The 17,978-nt window shown below is 52.4% G+C and overlaps 1 protein-coding gene and 1 non-coding gene across 2 annotated transcripts; both read left to right on the top strand.

Moving 5' to 3' along the window:
• The first annotated feature begins 197 nt into the window (after positions 1 to 197).
• Positions 198 to 269, top strand: TRNAD-GUC (transfer RNA aspartic acid (anticodon GUC)). Its single transcript has one exon. It is a non-coding gene; the product is annotated as a tRNA-Asp (tRNA).
• A 1,212-nt stretch (positions 270 to 1,481) lies between these two features.
• On the top strand, positions 1,482 to 5,290 carry LOC100283909 (lipoic acid synthetase). Its single transcript, NM_001156807.2, has 7 exons — positions 1,482 to 1,894; positions 2,018 to 2,199; positions 2,399 to 2,489; positions 2,592 to 2,749; positions 4,450 to 4,621; positions 4,704 to 4,814; positions 4,995 to 5,290. The coding sequence occupies exons 1-7, from the start codon at positions 1,604 to 1,606 to the stop codon at positions 5,073 to 5,075; spliced, it is 1,086 nt and encodes a 361-aa protein (NP_001150279.2). The 5' UTR covers positions 1,482 to 1,603; the 3' UTR covers positions 5,076 to 5,290.
• Positions 5,291 to 17,978: the final 12,688 nt, after the last annotated feature.

Below are 17,978 nucleotides of genomic sequence, written 5' to 3'. Positions count from 1 at the left end.
TGAGTTTAAATCCCAAACAAGTCAAACATTTTCTCATTTTTTTCCAATCTCATCCAATTCATGTGTTTTAGGAATAACCGAACAAGCACTATCAAACATGAGACAGATCACATGTCGTGTCCAAAAATATCATGGGCTGCACTTGCCAGTGATACTTTATAATTACTAAACCCGTGCTCTAGTAGTATTTCAATTCGGTCGTTGTAGTATAGTGGTGAGTATTCCCGCCTGTCACGCGGGTGACCCGGGTTCGATCCCCGGCAACGGCGTTCTTTTTTGTTTCATTTTCCTTTCTCTATGGGCCTTGTGGCGTACACGCATCAGATTCGGGCCTGGCTGTTGCGGGCTTAAGTTGGCCCACTCACCCGCGTCCAGAACCAAGCCTTTTTTTTTTTTTTGCGTTTTTTTCCCTTTCTTCTGGGGTTTGGCCATCTGGTTCCGCAGCTGTGGAAGAAGTACCAGAAATCGGAGACGAGACATCTCTAGCGGAGTTTGGACATTTGACGACGCATCAGCTCCTGCAGCAGGATTGTCCTGAACTGAAGCTCCCAATAAGGCAATAACCCTTCCTTCACACACATGATACATCGGAGACGAGACATCTGTAGCGGAGTTTGGCCAAACTGCTGTCACCTAGAAACTTGGTTCGGTCATTTGATTTCCAAGCAGTTCACCCACACTGCCTGCCACACTCGAAACCGAACGCCCAACTCAGCGCAAGTCATGTCGTCTAGTCGGCGAACAAACTCCGCCGCGGAAAATGACACGCCCCGAGCCATAACTGACAAAAATAGACGGGAGCGGGGCCAGGCGGTGCGACGCGAACGGCTTGTCCAGAACGAGGCGCGCGTTCCGTTTGGTGGCCTCGTCGATCTAGACTAGACGGGACGGGGAATGGAAAGGGTGGTGGTGTGGCCATCAGCAAATATTATTGTCCGACCTATTTGTATCATCATCTTTCCGTCAGGTTTTAAAGTATCCTGGCCCTGAGCCATGGGTTTATTTTATACCAACAGGTTTTAAAACGACTTGCCATCGGAATATTCAGCTGCACGAGTCTTATTTTACAGGAGACGAGATGCAGAAAATTGCATGCCGATTGCCGAAGACCTAGTCTAATCTCCGTACCTATAGACCAGCAGATATACGCAGCAGACATACTGTTATTGAGCTACTCTTGAGTCTTGGGCTCTTGGCCGCTAGTCTTGGTGGAAATGTTTGAGTTGTTCCTTGTTGATCATGTTCTGCCGGTCTTCCTTTCATCAGATTCCCCAACATTCCTTGCGGAATGTGGAGCTGTTTGCCTTAGGCAACTGTGCGATTTCCAGCTTAGATCACTTATCAAAGAAATGTTAGTTCGTGAGCTACGAGCACCCGCACCCGCTGACCCACGTCGATTTTGACCCAATTCATCGCAACGACTTCGGTAGGCAGAGGTAGGCGAGGCGAAGAAAGACCAACCTTGGTATCATCGCCGGCCTAATATCGACCCCCTGTTCTACTACACAAGGGGTGAAACGGGAACGCTTACCCGTCCTCCCCGCCTGGAACCCATCGCCTCCACTGTGCCCGACGCCGCGCCCGATTCCACCGGCCGACAACGATGCAGAGCTCCCTCGCGCGGCCGCTGCGGCCTCCGGTACTGGCCGGACGCGGCGGTAGACGGGGCCTGGTAGCCGTGGCACGGTGCCACGCTGAGGCGGCGCCACCGGTGGGGACGGCGTCTAGGGCGCCCGCGGGGCCGTACACCGGGAGGGATCCGGAGGTGAAGAAGCCCGCTTGGCTGCGGCAGCGCGCTGCGCAGGGCGAGAAGTACGCTCGCCTGCGGGAGTCCATCGGCGAGCTCAAGCTCAACACCGTCTGCGTCGAGGCACAGTGCCCCAACATCGGCGAGGTACGCACACGGATGACGCCTCCCTCCGCGTGACGCCGTCGCGTCAGTACCTACCCGCGAGAACAGCGCTTTGGTCTCAGTGTTGGGTTCTGACGGAACCGCTTGTTTTTTGGGGGCGCACAGTGTTGGAACGGAGGTGGAGGGGCCGGCGGCGAAGGGGACGGCATCGCCACGGCCACCATCATGGTGCTTGGTGACACCTGCACGCGCGGGTGTCGATTCTGCGCTGTGAAGACCAGCAACAAGCCACCGCCGCCGGATCCCCTGGAGCCTCTAAACACGGCTTTGGCTGTTGCAAGCTGGGGGTATGATCTTCCTGCCTGGTTGATCATCTGCAGATTAGAAACTGTTAGGTTCTCATCATTCTGAGTGACTGATCGATGAAATTGTAATTGGTATATCAAAGCAGACACATTTTTACTATAAGCTGTATGTTAACCACTGTTCATTTTCTGTTTATGTGGTTGATTACATGGCTGATTTAAGGAATGCTGTTCTTTCCAGAGTAGATTATGTCGTGCTAACCAGTGTCGATAGAGATGACTTACCTGATGGTGGAAGTAGCCATTTTGCTCAAACAGTGAAAGCTTTAAAGGTCAGCCTTATCCATGCTTTTTGCTCTGTGTTGTGTCTTACTTTGTTAGAATTTGAACTTGGGTACAAGTACTGGCTGATGTTTTCTGAATTTTCGCTTCAGGAGCTCAAACCTGGAATACTGGTGGAGTGCTTAACCTCAGATTTTCGAGGTGACCTGGAGGCCATCTCATCTTTGGCTAACTCTGGCCTAGATGTTTATGCGCACAACATTGAAACTGTGAGGAGTCTGCAGAGGATTGTGAGGGATCCCCGGGCAGGGTAATGTGGTTCAGTTATTTTCAGTGGCACAGTATTGTGTTTCTTTAAGAATTTGTGAAATATAAACTCTGAAGTACAGTTAACTTGATTTCCGCATGTAACTCTTTTTGGCAGTACATTCCCACATGTTATTCACCCCTAGGTATTACTATCCGCTGAAAGTTCTGAAAGATTTAATTTTAAACAGTCAAGTTCCAGACTTTTGGCCATTTAACATTGTTGTATTCTCATTTGCAATATGTTTATTCCACTTGTACATGTGGGTGCATGTACTATTACCATCATCAAATATTCCCTGAGTGACGCAGCCTTTTGGAATTGAAATGAGCATCTCATCTTAGGTTCGTGGTAATGTGCTTGTGTGAATCTTGAGGGTCTCTGGATGCCTAAGATAGTTGATGTACCTACATATATAACTAGAGCTCTTTTGTTGAAACTAGTTCCATTTGTTTCTACTTCATTCATGGAATAGCATAGTTTAAAATAAGACTCAACCAGGGGGAGAGATGCCCCTTCTCGCATGCTTTTTTCCCTTAAGAAGTTTGTGCCAGCCATCGAACCTGGACTGGTCGCACAGGTTTCATTGAGACCTGGACTTAAATGTTCTAACCAGTGTAACTCTCGGGAGAAGTTGGCATGGAGTAGCATGGTTATGTTTACATCCCTTATTCCATGAGAATAATCTACCATGTCCTGGATGAAACTGGCCTAGCAAAGAAAAACAAAGTGTTGTACCTTTTCGTTGCTGGATCTTGGCTTTCAGCAATTCCCAACATAATTGTGCATTTGAGTATGATCAACTCAGGCCACTTATGCGTTTTTGTTTGTGGAATCAGTCTTAATAGTTAAATCCATTTTCCTGGCAACCATGAATCTAAACTTGATCCAGTTCCAACGACATTTATCAATTCAAGAACTATATTTTTAGGTAGCAAGCTGCTGGCGAAGCAATAACACAACATGCATGAACATGTTGTATTACACAACATGTGAAAAGAAACAGAGATGTGTTATACACATTACAAGTTTAAACAAAGTATTACAGAAATTAATTTGATAAATTCCTGATTGTGTTACTTTCTAATGTTAGTTAGTTTGCAATCATTGAATGGATTTCCTTTATATGGCCACTAACATTTTTTAGATAATAACTAGCTAGCTAACATGCCATTGCACCCAATTTTCATGAGTTCATATGGCATGCTATGTTCATTTGGGTAGATTTGATATAACTCTTGATCTCAACGCTAATGTTAGTGTTAATGACATTATTGCGAAAGGGCCTCTAGCGTAATTTCGGGTAGCACCTCCAGGTCTCAGTTTGGATCCCCCTCGATGGCGAATTTTGGGCTTGGTTGAAAAAATCTCCTCGTTGTGGCTCGCCCGCTCTCGGGTTACATCCTGCGCGCCACCCTCTGGTTGGGCCGTTGTAGAGTGGGTGGTGACGACCTGCTAGTGATGAGGGGCAAAGGTTCTGGGATTTTCTCGGCCGTGACCATGTTTCGGTCTCTTCTTAGTATAATATCGGGAGGGCGGTCTTTCCCTTCCCGGCCGAGTTTTTTTGTTAATGGCATTATTCATAGAAATTATTAAACTAGTATTTTCTGGCAATGCCTATCTAACCTTTGTACTTATGTTCTTTCTGATGAATCATGATCCCTGACATTGTAAACATTTTTTCTGTCGCCTCATGTTTACAGGTATGATCAGAGCTTGGCAGTTCTCAAGCATGCAAAAGCTTGCAGGGAGGGCATGGTTACAAAGTCTTCTATCATGCTTGGTCTTGGAGAGACTGATGAAGAGGTGAAACAAGCCATGATGGATCTGCGGGCAATCGGTGTTGACATCCTTACTTTGGGCCAGTACTTGCAGGTTAGCGCAAGGCACGCAGCACCTATTGAATCTAGATATCCTGCCGTCCCATCTTCCTGCTATTAACAATTTGATATCGCAGCCAACAGAAAGACATCTAACAGTAAGAGAGTATGTGACTCCTGAAAAGTTCCAGTTTTGGAAGGAGTATGGGGAATCGGTCGGTTTCCGATATGTTGCTAGCGGACCCTTGGTAAGTGTTACATGCAGCTGATTACTCCCTCCAGTTTTACCCTCTAAATGGTAAATACCAAAACAAACTAATATGCCACCACTCTGAAATAAGCACTACAATGTATATAGCTAATGTACCACACATCATGGTATAGCTAATGCAACAAGAACTCACTTTATATCATTTGATTTTTATCAGGTTCGGTCATCCTACCGTGCAGGAGAGCTCTTTGTCCAAAATCTGGTCAGAAACAACAAAACTGGGTCTTCCTCATCTTAGAGCACATTGTATCCGTAGTACGTTGAGAGCAGCAAAACAAGAGTAGAACAGCATAAACATCTGGATCCTCCGAAAGCTGAGACACAGCTCTTTTTTTCCTTTTCTTTTCGGATAGTATGCACAGATTTGCTCTCTGCTGTTAGTTGCCCCTGTTGAATAGAGAAAGAAAAAGAGGACGCCGGTTCTTTTCTGTATACACGAAAAGCTGTTCAAGTATAGTGGCCTGTATGTTTTTGGTCTTCTGGATGATTACACATTGCTTTGTTCACCATTTCTTTTGATGGAAAGAGAGAGAGAGAGAAAGAAAGAAAGCGAGGAAAGCTGTCCGTGACCACGGCTCCACCTTCACTAGAGTACTTGAATCATGACAAGTAGATGAGCTGCACATCCCATGATAGACTTGCCAAGGTGCCGGAACTCATGGATGAGATGCTCTGCATCTTCTTCTGCACTTGTTGCCTGCTGCGCATCATTCGTTCCAATGTGATAAATGAAGCCATAAATGCTGATTAGTTTCCTGATCAAAGCAAAGGTGGGAGAGTACACACACAGCCACACATGACCTTGACTTGATCAGTAGATACAACAGCTGGATTTTGTTCTTAAAACAAGGATGGAAGAAGGACGGGGAAAAGTGGGCGTTGCGTCGCTGCACATGCAGCGCCATCGGTTCGTCACCGGTCTGCTCCAGATCTGCATCACTGAAGTGCCACACATCCGCAGGCTCTGCTCTAGTCATGAGCACTAGCGCGGTACCACCACAGCTATCGGCTCTGCCAGTGCTGCTTAGAGATGGCAATGGGGACCCGATACCCGATTCCCCGCGGGGAATTCCTCCATTAGGGGATGGGGATGGGGAAGAAACTTCCCCCGCGGGGATATAAACGGGGAAAATTTATCCCCCAACGGGTAAACGGGGATGGGGACGGGGAAGCATTCCCCATCCCCGTTCCCCGCGGAGACCCGTTAAACTTGCACGTGACTATGTTTTTTGTACTAGTTAACAACAAAAATAAATAATTACCTTATCAAGAGATCACTAATTGTACAAATGTGTTTATTTTGATGTGTGCATAATGATTTCTTATATCTGACAATGTGTATAAGCGACAATATTTAACATTAATAGCAAAGTACATATGTCTTAATTGTAATTTAAACGGGGATGGGGATCCCCGTTGGGGATTTATCCCCGCGGGGAACGGGGATGGGGAAGAAATGCTCCCCGCAAGCGTTCGTGGGGATCCCCGCGGGGAAGTTTTTTCGTCGCGGGGACGGGGATGGGGAGCTATTCCCCGGCGGGGAATTCCCCGTTGCCATCCCTAGTGCTGCTACTGGTCTGGTCTTTGGCTACTTCGGCAGAGTCAGCGACACAAAAGAAAAGGTCATGTGGTCCTCCTACCTACTTGGTAGCAGACTCGGCGCTGAGATTATGTGAGCTTTGCCATAGCTTATTAGGCCTAAGGTTAACTTTTTATACGAGTTTGTAGCAGAGCTAGCCAACAACCAAACACTCAAAACGCTAAACCGCTGGTTGGTCCTGGAACGGACGCGCCATGTGCGGCGCATTTGCAGCGGACGCACAGCACAGGGCACAGCGGCGGCCGGTGGAAGAGGAAGACCGCCAGCAGCGAAAGGTCGCCAAGCTGTGTCTGTGTCCGATCGTCACCGTGTAAATCTGCGCATTGCGAGTGCGTAGTCATGTTTCCGTTAAAAAAAAAAGGCTTTCCGAGCCATGCCAGGTCGGGTGTTCAGTGGTTGTTTAACACTTGCCACTCAGACACGATTACGACCACCTGTTATCTCTCTTCTCTTTATTCTGACCTACCATTTATTTAAATTTAAGATAGTCTGATACTATATAATATTGCATATAATTTGGTATCACACATATATATTTTCCACTGATTTAATACATGAGCAGAAAACAAGCAAAATATCTCTTAATGTAATAATTCATCAAATTAGGTTACAAGATACATATATTTATTTCTTTAGACCTAAACAAAGAATCAATAAGAAAAATATAATATTGTATCTAATTTGGTATCACACATATATATTTTCCATTGATTCAATACATGAGCAGAAAATAAGAAAAATATCTCTTAATGTATTTAACTCATCAACATATATTTATTTCTTTAACCGTACTAGTTTGCTTTTGGGCAAATTACCGGGTAGTCGAAGGCCCATCTAGACGACTATCCTCTAGGTCCGCTACTGTCTACCTCAGTGTATACCTGTTCTAAAACGTGCTCGGACGGGGCTAGCATAGATTGGGATGGACAAGGGATGACAATGAGAAATTCCCCGTCGTGGAATAGCTCCTATATTCGTCCTCATAAATGCTTGCGGAGGATATGTTTGTTTCAATCCCAATTCATATGAATTGAAGAGGATTTAGAGAGTTTCGATCCTTTGTAAGTTAAAAAAATTCTCAATCTATATTAATCCTCTGCATTCCATATAGTACTATAATAACCGAATAAGTTCCAGTGGAGAAATTCTCCGTGGGGAACTGATAATCAAAGCTCATTGCCATCTCTAGGATGGACCATCCCATGCCCCCATGTTATCAGTAACTACTCCCACCGCTAGGCGCTAGATTAGTGGGTGGCCCGGTGGATTAGTAGTATGGCCTGTAGGAACACTAATTCGTCTCCCGCAAGCACGGGCATGCAGTGGCCGGGCGCAAACCAAAAGCCACGGCGAGCGTCGCGCTTTTGAAGTTGCCACCAGATGAGGACCACGCACGCGCCAAAGCAGGCTACCAACTACTGCTGCTGCTGCTCAGAATGGCAGCATTGCTGGCGCGCACTCTCTCCTGGTTTTCATTCATGCCATGGCAATGGCACTGCCCCCCATCAGAGACACACACACACTACAAGCAGTGGGCTGGCACCAGATGGAGCCCCGTCGATCTTTATTAGGGTTCTCGGTCTTGCGCTTTGGATCCACGAACCTTTTGGTACAGATGATCATTGGATGTCCAGCTTTGGAACGGGGGCGTTCCGTTCCATGTGAGTGAAAGCGAGGCTGCCGGAGCACGCACTGCCGGCGGTCGCTGAAGCACGCCGAGATTTGTTTTTTATACTGCTCGGCGAGGAGGCGGTGGACTGTTCCCCGAGAAAGTGCGGTCAGAGTGGCATTATCAAATGGACACGCTCCGTCTTGTGCTCCAAAGATGATAAACTGCGCGCCGAGATCCCGTGTGTGTTTGCAGTTTCCAGTGGCATTCCGGCAGCGCGCGCATGGATCTTGCTTTTTAGATCAGCTGGATGCTAGCAACAAAATACATGCTAAAACCTTGAGGATGGAGCCACTTCTATACCTCAAGTACCTACAGGTCAGCGCCCATCAATCCAACATCCATCAATGCTTCAGTCCTTTTCCCAAACATGCTAATGAAATGTAACCACCGGTGATGCCAATGAGCCGCTGATCTCAAGCATGCTACCCCTGCCGCGCCTACAATATATGACAAACTACGGTTGCAGCATCTACGATTAGATAATCTAAAATTTTAGGGGACTTTCTTTCTCCAGCAACGTCTTTAAATTTCATTCTTCATTATAATATTCTTCGTTCTTTACAACACACTCTAAAAGATTTTATTCTGTATATCTTTCTCATCTCCAACAGTATCCTCTAAATCTAGTCCTCTATATCTACAGTGCTAACAGAATTCTTAAAATACTTTATTTTTCCTCAAAATTGCATTATATTTCGTTTGGAAAACACGTGAGTATTGGAATTAAATGAACAAAATAATTATTTAAAATTCGAGATTAGTGCCCTCATAAGTTAATTAGGAGAAAACAAATTTTGACGTCGGATGCATATTCTTTACCTGTCTCTTCCTTTTCCATTGGTCAACGAACTCCATACCAGCAACATTCTTCGTATTCGTTCTAAACGGACATTTCATCAAGCAGCTAGAGCGCGGCAGCTAAAACCAACACATGTTGTGGGCGTGAGGTGAGGGATCGTGACGCAGATGGCTAGACACAATCGTGAGGGAGCGTGAAGCATGTATACGGCGACGAAGGAAAGTTGGAGGGAGCAGTAGTGTAACAGGGTTGCATCGTCGACGGTAGCTCTGCCGGAGGGCCCAGCACCAGTGGTAGCGGCACGAGCAGACACCTGTTGGAACGTACCAGCCAGTAGCGTGACGGTGAAGATCGTCTAGCCTTGCCTCCTCCATGTAGCCTTGTCCTCGGCGGCGGCGTACACCATAAATGTGGTGCTGGAGCGAGCGCAAAACGAGAATATTTCGAGCCACGGCGGGAGCGAACGATCAGAGGCGACAGCGAACGAAAACTGATGTGCCATATGTAGCAGATGAGGAGCACGCTCTATATTGTAGCGAACCTTTTACCGTGCCTTGTTGGGCAGATGCAGCAGCTCAAGAAACGCTAAATCTAGTGTACCGAATTCTTTAGGCTATCCGCAACCGTTACCCTTAAATTTTTCCCCCTATATCACTTTTCCCCCCTATTTTCCCCCCTATTTTTTCATCTCCCGCAGCGGTTCCCCCTAATTACTCCTCCTATACCCCACTACCACTATAAAATATCATTTTCTATACCAACTATCAATTTTTTATCTACTAACAATTACTCGTGGACCCACAGCATAGTGTTTAGGGTGATGAACAGTGACACGCTAGATCTAGGGGGAGAGAGAAGAGGACCGACGCGTAGGGGGCGCTGTAGGGGGCACCGCTGCGGCTGTAGGGTGCCCCCTACGTGCCGCATACAAGGGGAGGGGGAGAGGCAGCGGTAACCGCTGCGCACAGCCTTACAGAGTGCTGTTGGCGACAATCTCACTTGCAGTTATTCTCTTCAAAGATGGAGAGAACTCTCTCTTGAGTCTTGACTAAGACCGTATCTAACCATTTCCTCCCACAATTGTTCCTATATCTGTACTTTCTATTATATTTTACTACATCACTCCAAAAGATACTTCCCACATCCAGGACGTCTCCAACCAATCATCCTATCTAGTTCCCTCTATATACTATAATTCAGTTATTTGAATTTTTCGTCAGTTTTTATGTTTAAAAAACAATAGACTATTTGTACTACCATATTACACATTGTTTTTAGGTTACAGTAATTAAAATAGGTTAATATTATAAAGAAATGACTATTTAAAGTGTGGGGGAGATTGGAACTCACTCTATATGTGGGGACTCCCCCCCACCCCCGCGGTGTGTGGTGTAGGGGCGCCCTTGGAGAGGGGTTTCACCCCATAGCATACAGTAGGGTGGGAGAGGTGTGGGGGAATGTTGGACTTGCAGGGTTGGCCTTCGGGGCAGGGTGGGTGGCCGTCCTAGACCCTTGAAACTATGGAGCCTCTAAATATATATTGAGTATATAATGTATGCTATGTATTTTTAGTAATTGGTTTTAGTTTAGTCACTATTCGATAGTGTCGGGGACCGTAATTAGGGGTACCCTCAAGACTCCTAATCTCAGCTGGTAACCTCCATCAGCACAAAGCTGCAAAGGCCTGATGGGCGCAATTCCGGTCAAGGCTCCGTCCACTCAAGGGACACGATCTCGCCTCACCCGAGCCCAGCCTCGGGCAGGAACGGTAGACCAAGGCAGATTCACGCCTCGCCCGAGGGTCTCCTCAGGCAACGGGCGCACCTTCGACTCGCCCGAGGCCCAGCTCGGGCAGGCTTCACGGAGAAGCAACCTTGGCCAGATCGCCTCGCCAGCCGACCAGATCGCAGGAGCATTCAATGCAAGGATCGCCTGACACCTTATCCTGACGCGCGCTTTCCAGTCGATAAGGCCGAAGTGACCGTAGTCACTTCGCCCCTCCACTGACTGACCTGACAGGAAAACAGCGCCTCCTGCGCCGCTCCGACTGTTGTGCCACCCGCCATGGTGAGGCTGACAGCAGCCAAGTCCAGCCTCGGGCGCCATAGGAATCTCCGCCTCATCCGACCCCAGGGCTTGAACTCAACCTCGACCTCGGACGACGGTCTCCGCCTCGCCCGACCCCAGGGCTCGGACTCAACCTCGACCTCGGACGACGGTCTCCGCCTCGCCCGACCCCAGGGCTCGGACTCAACCTCGACCTCGAACGACGGTCTCTGCCTCGCCCGACCCCAGGGCTCGGACTCAACCTCGACCTCGGACGACAGTCTCCGCCTCGCCCGACCCTAGGGCTTGGACTCAACCTCGACCTCGGACGACGGTCTCCGCCTCGCCCGACCTTGGGCTCGGACCGACTACGCCACAAGGGGGGCCATCATTACCCTACCCCTAGCTAGCCCAGGCTACGAGGAACAAGACCGGCGTCCCATCTAGCTCGCCCCGGTAAAACAAGTAATGATGGCACCCCGCGTGCTCCATGACGACGGCGGTTCTCAGCCCCCTACAGAAGCAAGGATACGTCAGCAAGGATCCGACAGCCCCGATAGCTGTGCTTCTACAGCGCTCAAGCGCTCCTCCGACGGCCACGACGCCACATGAACAGGGCTCCAACACCTCCCCGACAGCCACGTCGGCATGTACATGGGGCTCTGGCTCCTCTCTGCTAGACACGTTAGCACACTGCTACCCCCCCCCCCCCCCCCCCCCGTCGTACACTTGGACCCTCTCCTTACGCCTATAAAAGGAAGGTCCAGGGCCCTCGTACGAAAAGGTGGCCGCGCGGGAGAACGGGCTGACCCGCAGTCTCACGCCCTCTCTCTCTCTCCCTCGTGAACGCTTGTAACCTCCTACTGCAAGCGCATCCGCCCTGGGCGCAGGACAACACGAGGTCGCGGTTTCCCCTCACTGTTTTCCCCCTTGTGCTCCGTCTCGCGCCGACCCATCTGGGCTGGGACACGCAGCGACAATTTACTCGTCGGTCCAGGGACCCCACGGGGTCGAAACGCCGACAGTTGGCGCGCCAGGTAGGGGCCTGCTGCGTGTCGACGAACAGCTTCCCGTCAAGCTCCAGATGGAGAGTCTCCAGCAACCTCTCCAACCCGGGACGAAGCTCTGTTTCGGGAGTCTCGAGTTCATGTCCCTCAACGGCAGCTACGACATGATACTCCTTCCTCCGCCGCGCGACAACGACAATGGCGGCCGTCAGCCCACCCGCCGGCGGTGGAATCGACGACGTCTTCCCCGCGTGGCGGAAGAACAGCATCCGAGTCTGTCCCGTCACCTTCCTCGTCGACGAGGAAGGAGGTGGGGCAATCATGGCCAAGCAGGAGGCGGCACCTCGTCGACTGTCGAGCGAGTCGACGACGTCGGCGCCCCAGCGGGGGACACGTCTGGCGTTGACCTCGCGTCTGAGACGAAGATGAGTGTCGTTTCTCCACAACACGCCAACCCCGAGCAGACGGGCGACGCCAGCACGCTCACGAAGGATTTGCTGAGCGTTAGCCTCGTACCTGAGATAACGGTGCAGTCTGTCCCTGACGCGACTTCGTCACCATCCATCGATCAAGAGGTATCGTCCGTTTTCCATCCTGTGCCTTTTAGATTCAGCTTTGACCCACCAAGCAACCCCGCTTCGGTGGACGCTTTCGTAAAGGCATATCCAAACCTTCCGGGGTACCATATGTGGTCAACCCGGGACCGATTGACGGCCGTCTCGACCTACGGGCCCCCGGGTTCCGAGGAAGACGACGAGCCCGACTCTGGTTGGGATTTCTCCGGGCTCGATAACCCCAGTGCCATGCGGAACTTCATGACCGCATGCGACTACTGCCTCTCCGATTGCTCCGATGATAGCCACAGCCTCGGCGACGAGGACTGTGGCCCAAGTCGCGAATGTTTCCACGTCGATCTAGGGGGTCTCGACGAAGGCAACCACCTTGGTATGCCAGAGGACGGCGATCCCCCTAGGCCTGCGCCTCGCGTTGACATCCTTCGGGAGCTAGCTGTGGTCCCAGTCCCTGCGGGGGGTCAGGACACACAGCTCGAGCAAATCCGCGAGATGTAGGCCAGGCTCGACGAGGAAGCAGGACAACTTGTGCAGCTCCGGCAGAACATCGGGCAGGAGTGGGCAGGCCGAGCATCGGCCGAAGAAGCGCGTCATCTGGCCCAGGACGTCCAGCACTGCATCGCCGATAATGCCAGGGCAAGGCTGCCCCCGGCTTCTAGCGGGGTCGACCAAAACCTGGCTGCTGCAGCAATACTACTCCGAGCGATGCCGGAACCATCCACCACCGAGGGACGGCGTATCCAGGGAGAACTCAAGAATCTCCTGGAGGATGCCGCGGTCCGACGGGCCGAAAGCTCTGCCTCCTGAAGGCAGGGATACCCCCCGGAGCATCGCGCCACGACTTCCTGATTCATGCGGGAAGCCTCGGTCCACACCGGGCGCACGCGGGACACAGCGCCTGCGGCCCCGGGCCGCCTCGGCAACGAGCACCATCGCCGCGACCGTCGAGCCCACCTCGACGAGAAGGTGCGCCGAGGCTACCACCCCAGGCGTGGGGGACGCTACGACAGCGAGGAGGATCGGAGCCCTTCGCCCGAACCACCCGGTCTGCAAGCTTTCAGCCGAGCCATACGACGGGCGCCGTTCCTGACCCGGTTCCGGACCTCGACTACCATCACCAAGTACTCGGGGGAGACGAGGCCGGAACTGTGGCTCGCGGACTACCGGCTGGCCTGCCAGCTGGGTGGAACGGACGATGACAACCTCATCATCCGCAACCTCCCCCTGTTCCTCTCCGACGCCGCCCGAGCCTGGCTGGAGCATCTGCCTCCTACGCAGATCTCCAACTGGGACGACCTGGTCAAAGCCTTCGCCGACAACTTCTAGGGCACATACGTGCGCCCTGGGAACTCCTGGGATCTCCAATGCTCCCGCCAGCAGCCGGGAGAATCCATGCGGGACTATATCCGGCGATTTTCGAAGCAGCACACCGAGCTGCCAACATCACCGACTCAGATGTCATCGGCGCGTTCCTCGTCGGCACCACTTGCCGCGACCTAGTGAGCAAGCTGGGTCGCAAGACTCCCACTAGGGCGAGCGAGCTGATAGACATCGCCACCAAGTTCGCCTCTGGCCAGGAGGCGGTCGAGGCCATCTTCCGGAAGGACAAGCAGCCTCAGGGGCGCCAGCCAGATGATGTCCCCAAGGCGTCCACTCAGCGCGCGCGCGAAGAAGAAGGGCAAGAAGAAGTCGCAAGCGAAACGCGACGCTGCCGACGCAGACCTTGTCGCCGCCGCCGAGCACAAGAACCCTCGGAAGCCTCCCAGAGGCGCCAACTTGTTCGACAAGATGCTCAAGGAGTCGTGCCTCTATCATCAGGGTCCCGTCAAGCACACCCTTGAGGAGTGCGTCATGCTTCGGCGCTACTTCCACAAGGTCGGGCCACCGGCGGAAGGTGGCAGAGCCCCCGACAACGACAAGAAGGAAGCCCACAAGGCAGAGGAGTTCCCTGAGGTCCATGACTGCTTCATGATCTACGGTGGGCAAGTGGCGAACGCCTCGGCTCGGCACCACAAGCAAGAGCGCCGGGAGGTCTACTCGGTGAAGGTGGCGGCGCCAGTCTACCTAGACTGGTCCGACAAGCCCATCACCTTCGACCAAGGCGACCACCCCGACCGTGTGCCGAGCCCGGGGAAGTACCCGCTCATTGTTGATCCCGTCATCGGCAACGTCAGGCTTACCAAGGTCCTCATGGACGGAGGCAGCAACCTCAACATCATCTACGCCGACACCCTCGGGCTCCTGCAGATCGATCTGTCCTCGATCTGGGCTGGTGCGGCGCCCTTTCACGGGATCATTCCCGGGAAGCGCGTCCAGCCCCTTGGACAACTCGATCTGCCTGTCTGCTTCGGGACTCCCTCCAACTTCCGAAAGGAAACCCTCACGTTCGAGGTGGTCGGGTTCCGAGGAACCTACCACGCAGTGCTGGGGAGACCATGCTATGCCAAGTTCATGGATGTCCCCAACTACACCTACCTCAAACTCAAGATGCCGGGCCCCAATGGGGTCATCACCGTCGGCCCCACGTATCGACACGCGTACGAATGCGACGTGGAGTGCGTGGAGTACGCCGAGGCCCTCATCGCCGACCTGGAGAGCCTCCCTAGAGAGGTGCCAGATGCGAAGCGCCACACCGGCAACTTCGAACCAGCAGAGGCGGTTAAGTCCGTCCCTCTCGACCCCAGCAACGACACCTCTAAGCAGGTCCGGATCGGCTCTGAGCTCGACCCCAAATAGGAAGCAGTGCTCGTCGACTTTCTCCACGCAAACGCCGAGGTTTTTGCGTGGAGTCCCTCAGACATGCCTGGCATACCGAGGGAAGTCACCAAGCACTCGCTGGATATCCGAGCTAGAGCCCGACCCGTGAAGCAGCCTCTGCGCCGATTCGACGAAGAAAAGCGCAGAGCCATAGGCGAGGAGATCCACAAGCTGATGGCTGCCGGGTTCATCAAAAAGGTATTTCATCCCGAATGGCTAGCCAACCCTGTGCTTGTGAAAAAGAAAGGTGGGAAATGGCAGATGTGCGTAGACTACACTGGCCTAAACAAAGCATGTCCGAAAGTTCCCTACCCCCTGCCTCGCATCGATCAAATCGTGTATTCCACTGCTGGGTGCGAAACCCTGTCATTCCTTTATGCCTACTCAGGGTATCACCAAATCAGGATGAAAGAGTCCGACCAGCTCGCGACTTCTTTCATCACACCCTTTGGCATGTACTGCTACATTACTATGACATTCGGTTTAAGGAATGCGGGTGCGACATACCAAAGGTACATGAACCACGTGTTGGGACAGCACATTGGCTGAACGGTCGAGGCCTACGTCGATGACATCGTAGTCAAGACGAGGAAAGCCTCCGACCTCCTCTCCGACCTTGAAACGACATTCAAGTGTCTCAAGGTGAAAGGCGTAAAACTCAATCCTAAGAAGTGTGTCTTCAGAGTCCCCCGAGGCATGCTCCTGGGGTTCATCGTCTCCGAGCGGGGCATCGAGGCCAACCCGGAGAAAATCGCGACCATCACCAACATGGGGCCTATCAAGGAATTGAAAGGAGTACAGAGGGTCATGGGATGCCTTACGGCTCTGAGCCGCTTCATCTCGCGCCTCGGCGAAAGAGGCCTGTCCCTGTATCTCCTCTTAAGGAAGATCGAGCGCTTCACTTGGACCCCCGAGGCCGAGGAAGCCCTCGGGAACCTAAAGGCGCTCCTTACAAGCGCGCCCATTCTAGTGCCCCCGCTGCCGGAGAAGCCCTCTTGATCTACGTCGCCGCTACCACTCAGGTGGTCAGCACCGCGATCGTGGTCGAGAGACGAGGAGAAGGGCACGCATTGCCCGTCCAGAGGTCGGTCTACTTCATCAGTGAGGTACTGTCAGAGACCAAAATCTGCTACCCGCAAATTCAGAAGCTGTTGTACGCGGTAATTCTGACACGGCGAAAGTTGCGACACTACTTCGAGTCTCATCCGGTGACTGTGGTGTCATCCTTCCCCCTGGGGGAGATCATCCAGTGTCGAGAGGCCTCGAGTAGGATTGCAAAGTGGGCGGTGGAGATCATGGGCGAGGCAATCTCGTTCGCCCCTCGGAAGGCCATCAAGTCCCAAGTCTTGGCAGACTTTGTGGCTGAATGGGTCGACACCCAGCTTCCAACAGCTCTGATCCAACCGGAACTCTGGACCATGTTTTTCGACGGGTCGCTGATAAAAACAGGAGCGGGCGCGGGCCTGCTCTTCATCTCACCCTCTCGGGAAGCACCTCCGCTACGTGTTGCGCCTCCATTTCCCGGCGTCCAACAACGTGGCCGAGTATGAGGCTCTGGTTAACGGGTTGCACATCGCCATCGAGCTAGGGGTTTGGCGCCTCGACGCTCGGGGCGACTCGCAGCTTGTCATCGACCAAGTCATGAAGAACTCTCACTGTCGCGACCCGAAGATGGAAGCCTACTGCGACGAGGTTCGGTGCCTGGAGGACAAGTTCTACGGGCTCGAGCTCAACCACGTCGCTCGACGATACAACGAGACTACAGACGAGCTGGCTAAGATAGCCTCGGGGCGGACAACGGTACCTCTGGATGTCTTCTCCCGAGACCAACATCAACCCTCCGTCAAGACCGACGACACGCCCGAGCCCGAGAAGGCCTCGGCTCTGCCCGAGGTGCCCTCGACCCAGCCCGAGGCGCCCTCAGCTTAGCCCGAGGCAGCATCGGCCCCGCCCGAGGCACCCTCGGCCCCCGAGGGTGAGGCACTGCACGTCGAGGAAGAGCGGAATGGGGTCACGCCTAATCGTAACTGGCAGACCCCATACCTGCAATATCTCCACCGAGGAGAGCTACCCCTCGACAGAGCCGAAGCTCAGCGACTGGCGCGGCATGCCAAGTCGTTCGTCTTGCTGGGTGACGGAAAGGATCTCTACCACCGCAGCCCCTCAGGCATCCTCCAATGATGCATATCCATCACTGAAGGTCAGGAGTTATTGCAAGAAATACACTCGGGGGCTTGCGGTCACCACGCAGCACCTCGAGCCCTCGTGGGAAACGCCTTCCGACAGGGTTTCTACTGGCCAACTGCGGTGGCCGACGCCACTAGGATTGTACGCACCTGCCAAGGGTGTCAATTCTATGCAAGGTAGACACACCTGCCCGCTCAGGCCTTGCAAACAATACCCATCACCTGGCCGTTTGCTGTGTGGGGTCTGAACCTCGTCGGTCCCTTGCAGAAGGCACCTGGGGGCTTCACTCACTTGCTGGTCGCCATCGACAAATTCTCCAAGTGGATCGAGGTCCGACCCCTAAACAACATCAGGTCCGAACAGGCGGTGGCATTTTTCACCAACATCATCCATCGCTTCGGGGTCCCGAACTCCATCATCACTGACAACGGCACCCAGTTCACCGGTAGGAAGTTCCTGGACTTCTGCGAGGACCACCACATCCGGGTGGACTGGGTCGCC

The sequence above is a fragment of the Zea mays genome, chromosome 8, assembly GCF_902167145.1.
Source record: "Zea mays cultivar B73 chromosome 8, Zm-B73-REFERENCE-NAM-5.0, whole genome shotgun sequence".
Classification (NCBI taxonomy): domain Eukaryota; kingdom Viridiplantae; phylum Streptophyta; class Magnoliopsida; order Poales; family Poaceae; genus Zea; species Zea mays.
Note: the sequence above shows the minus strand (reverse complement) of the source record. Positions and strands in the feature narration are given on the sequence as shown.

Coding starts and splice junctions, on each gene's coding strand:
- LOC100283909 (NM_001156807.2), top strand. CDS start 1,604: ATGCAGAGCTCCCTCGCGCGGCCGCTGCGGCCTCCGGTACTGGCCGGA. Junction 2,490..2,591: donor AAACAGTGAAAGCTTTAAAG/GTCAGCCTTATC, acceptor TTTTCGCTTCAG/GAGCTCAAACCTGGAATACT. Junction 2,750..4,449: donor GTGAGGGATCCCCGGGCAGG/GTAATGTGGTTC, acceptor TCATGTTTACAG/GTATGATCAGAGCTTGGCAG.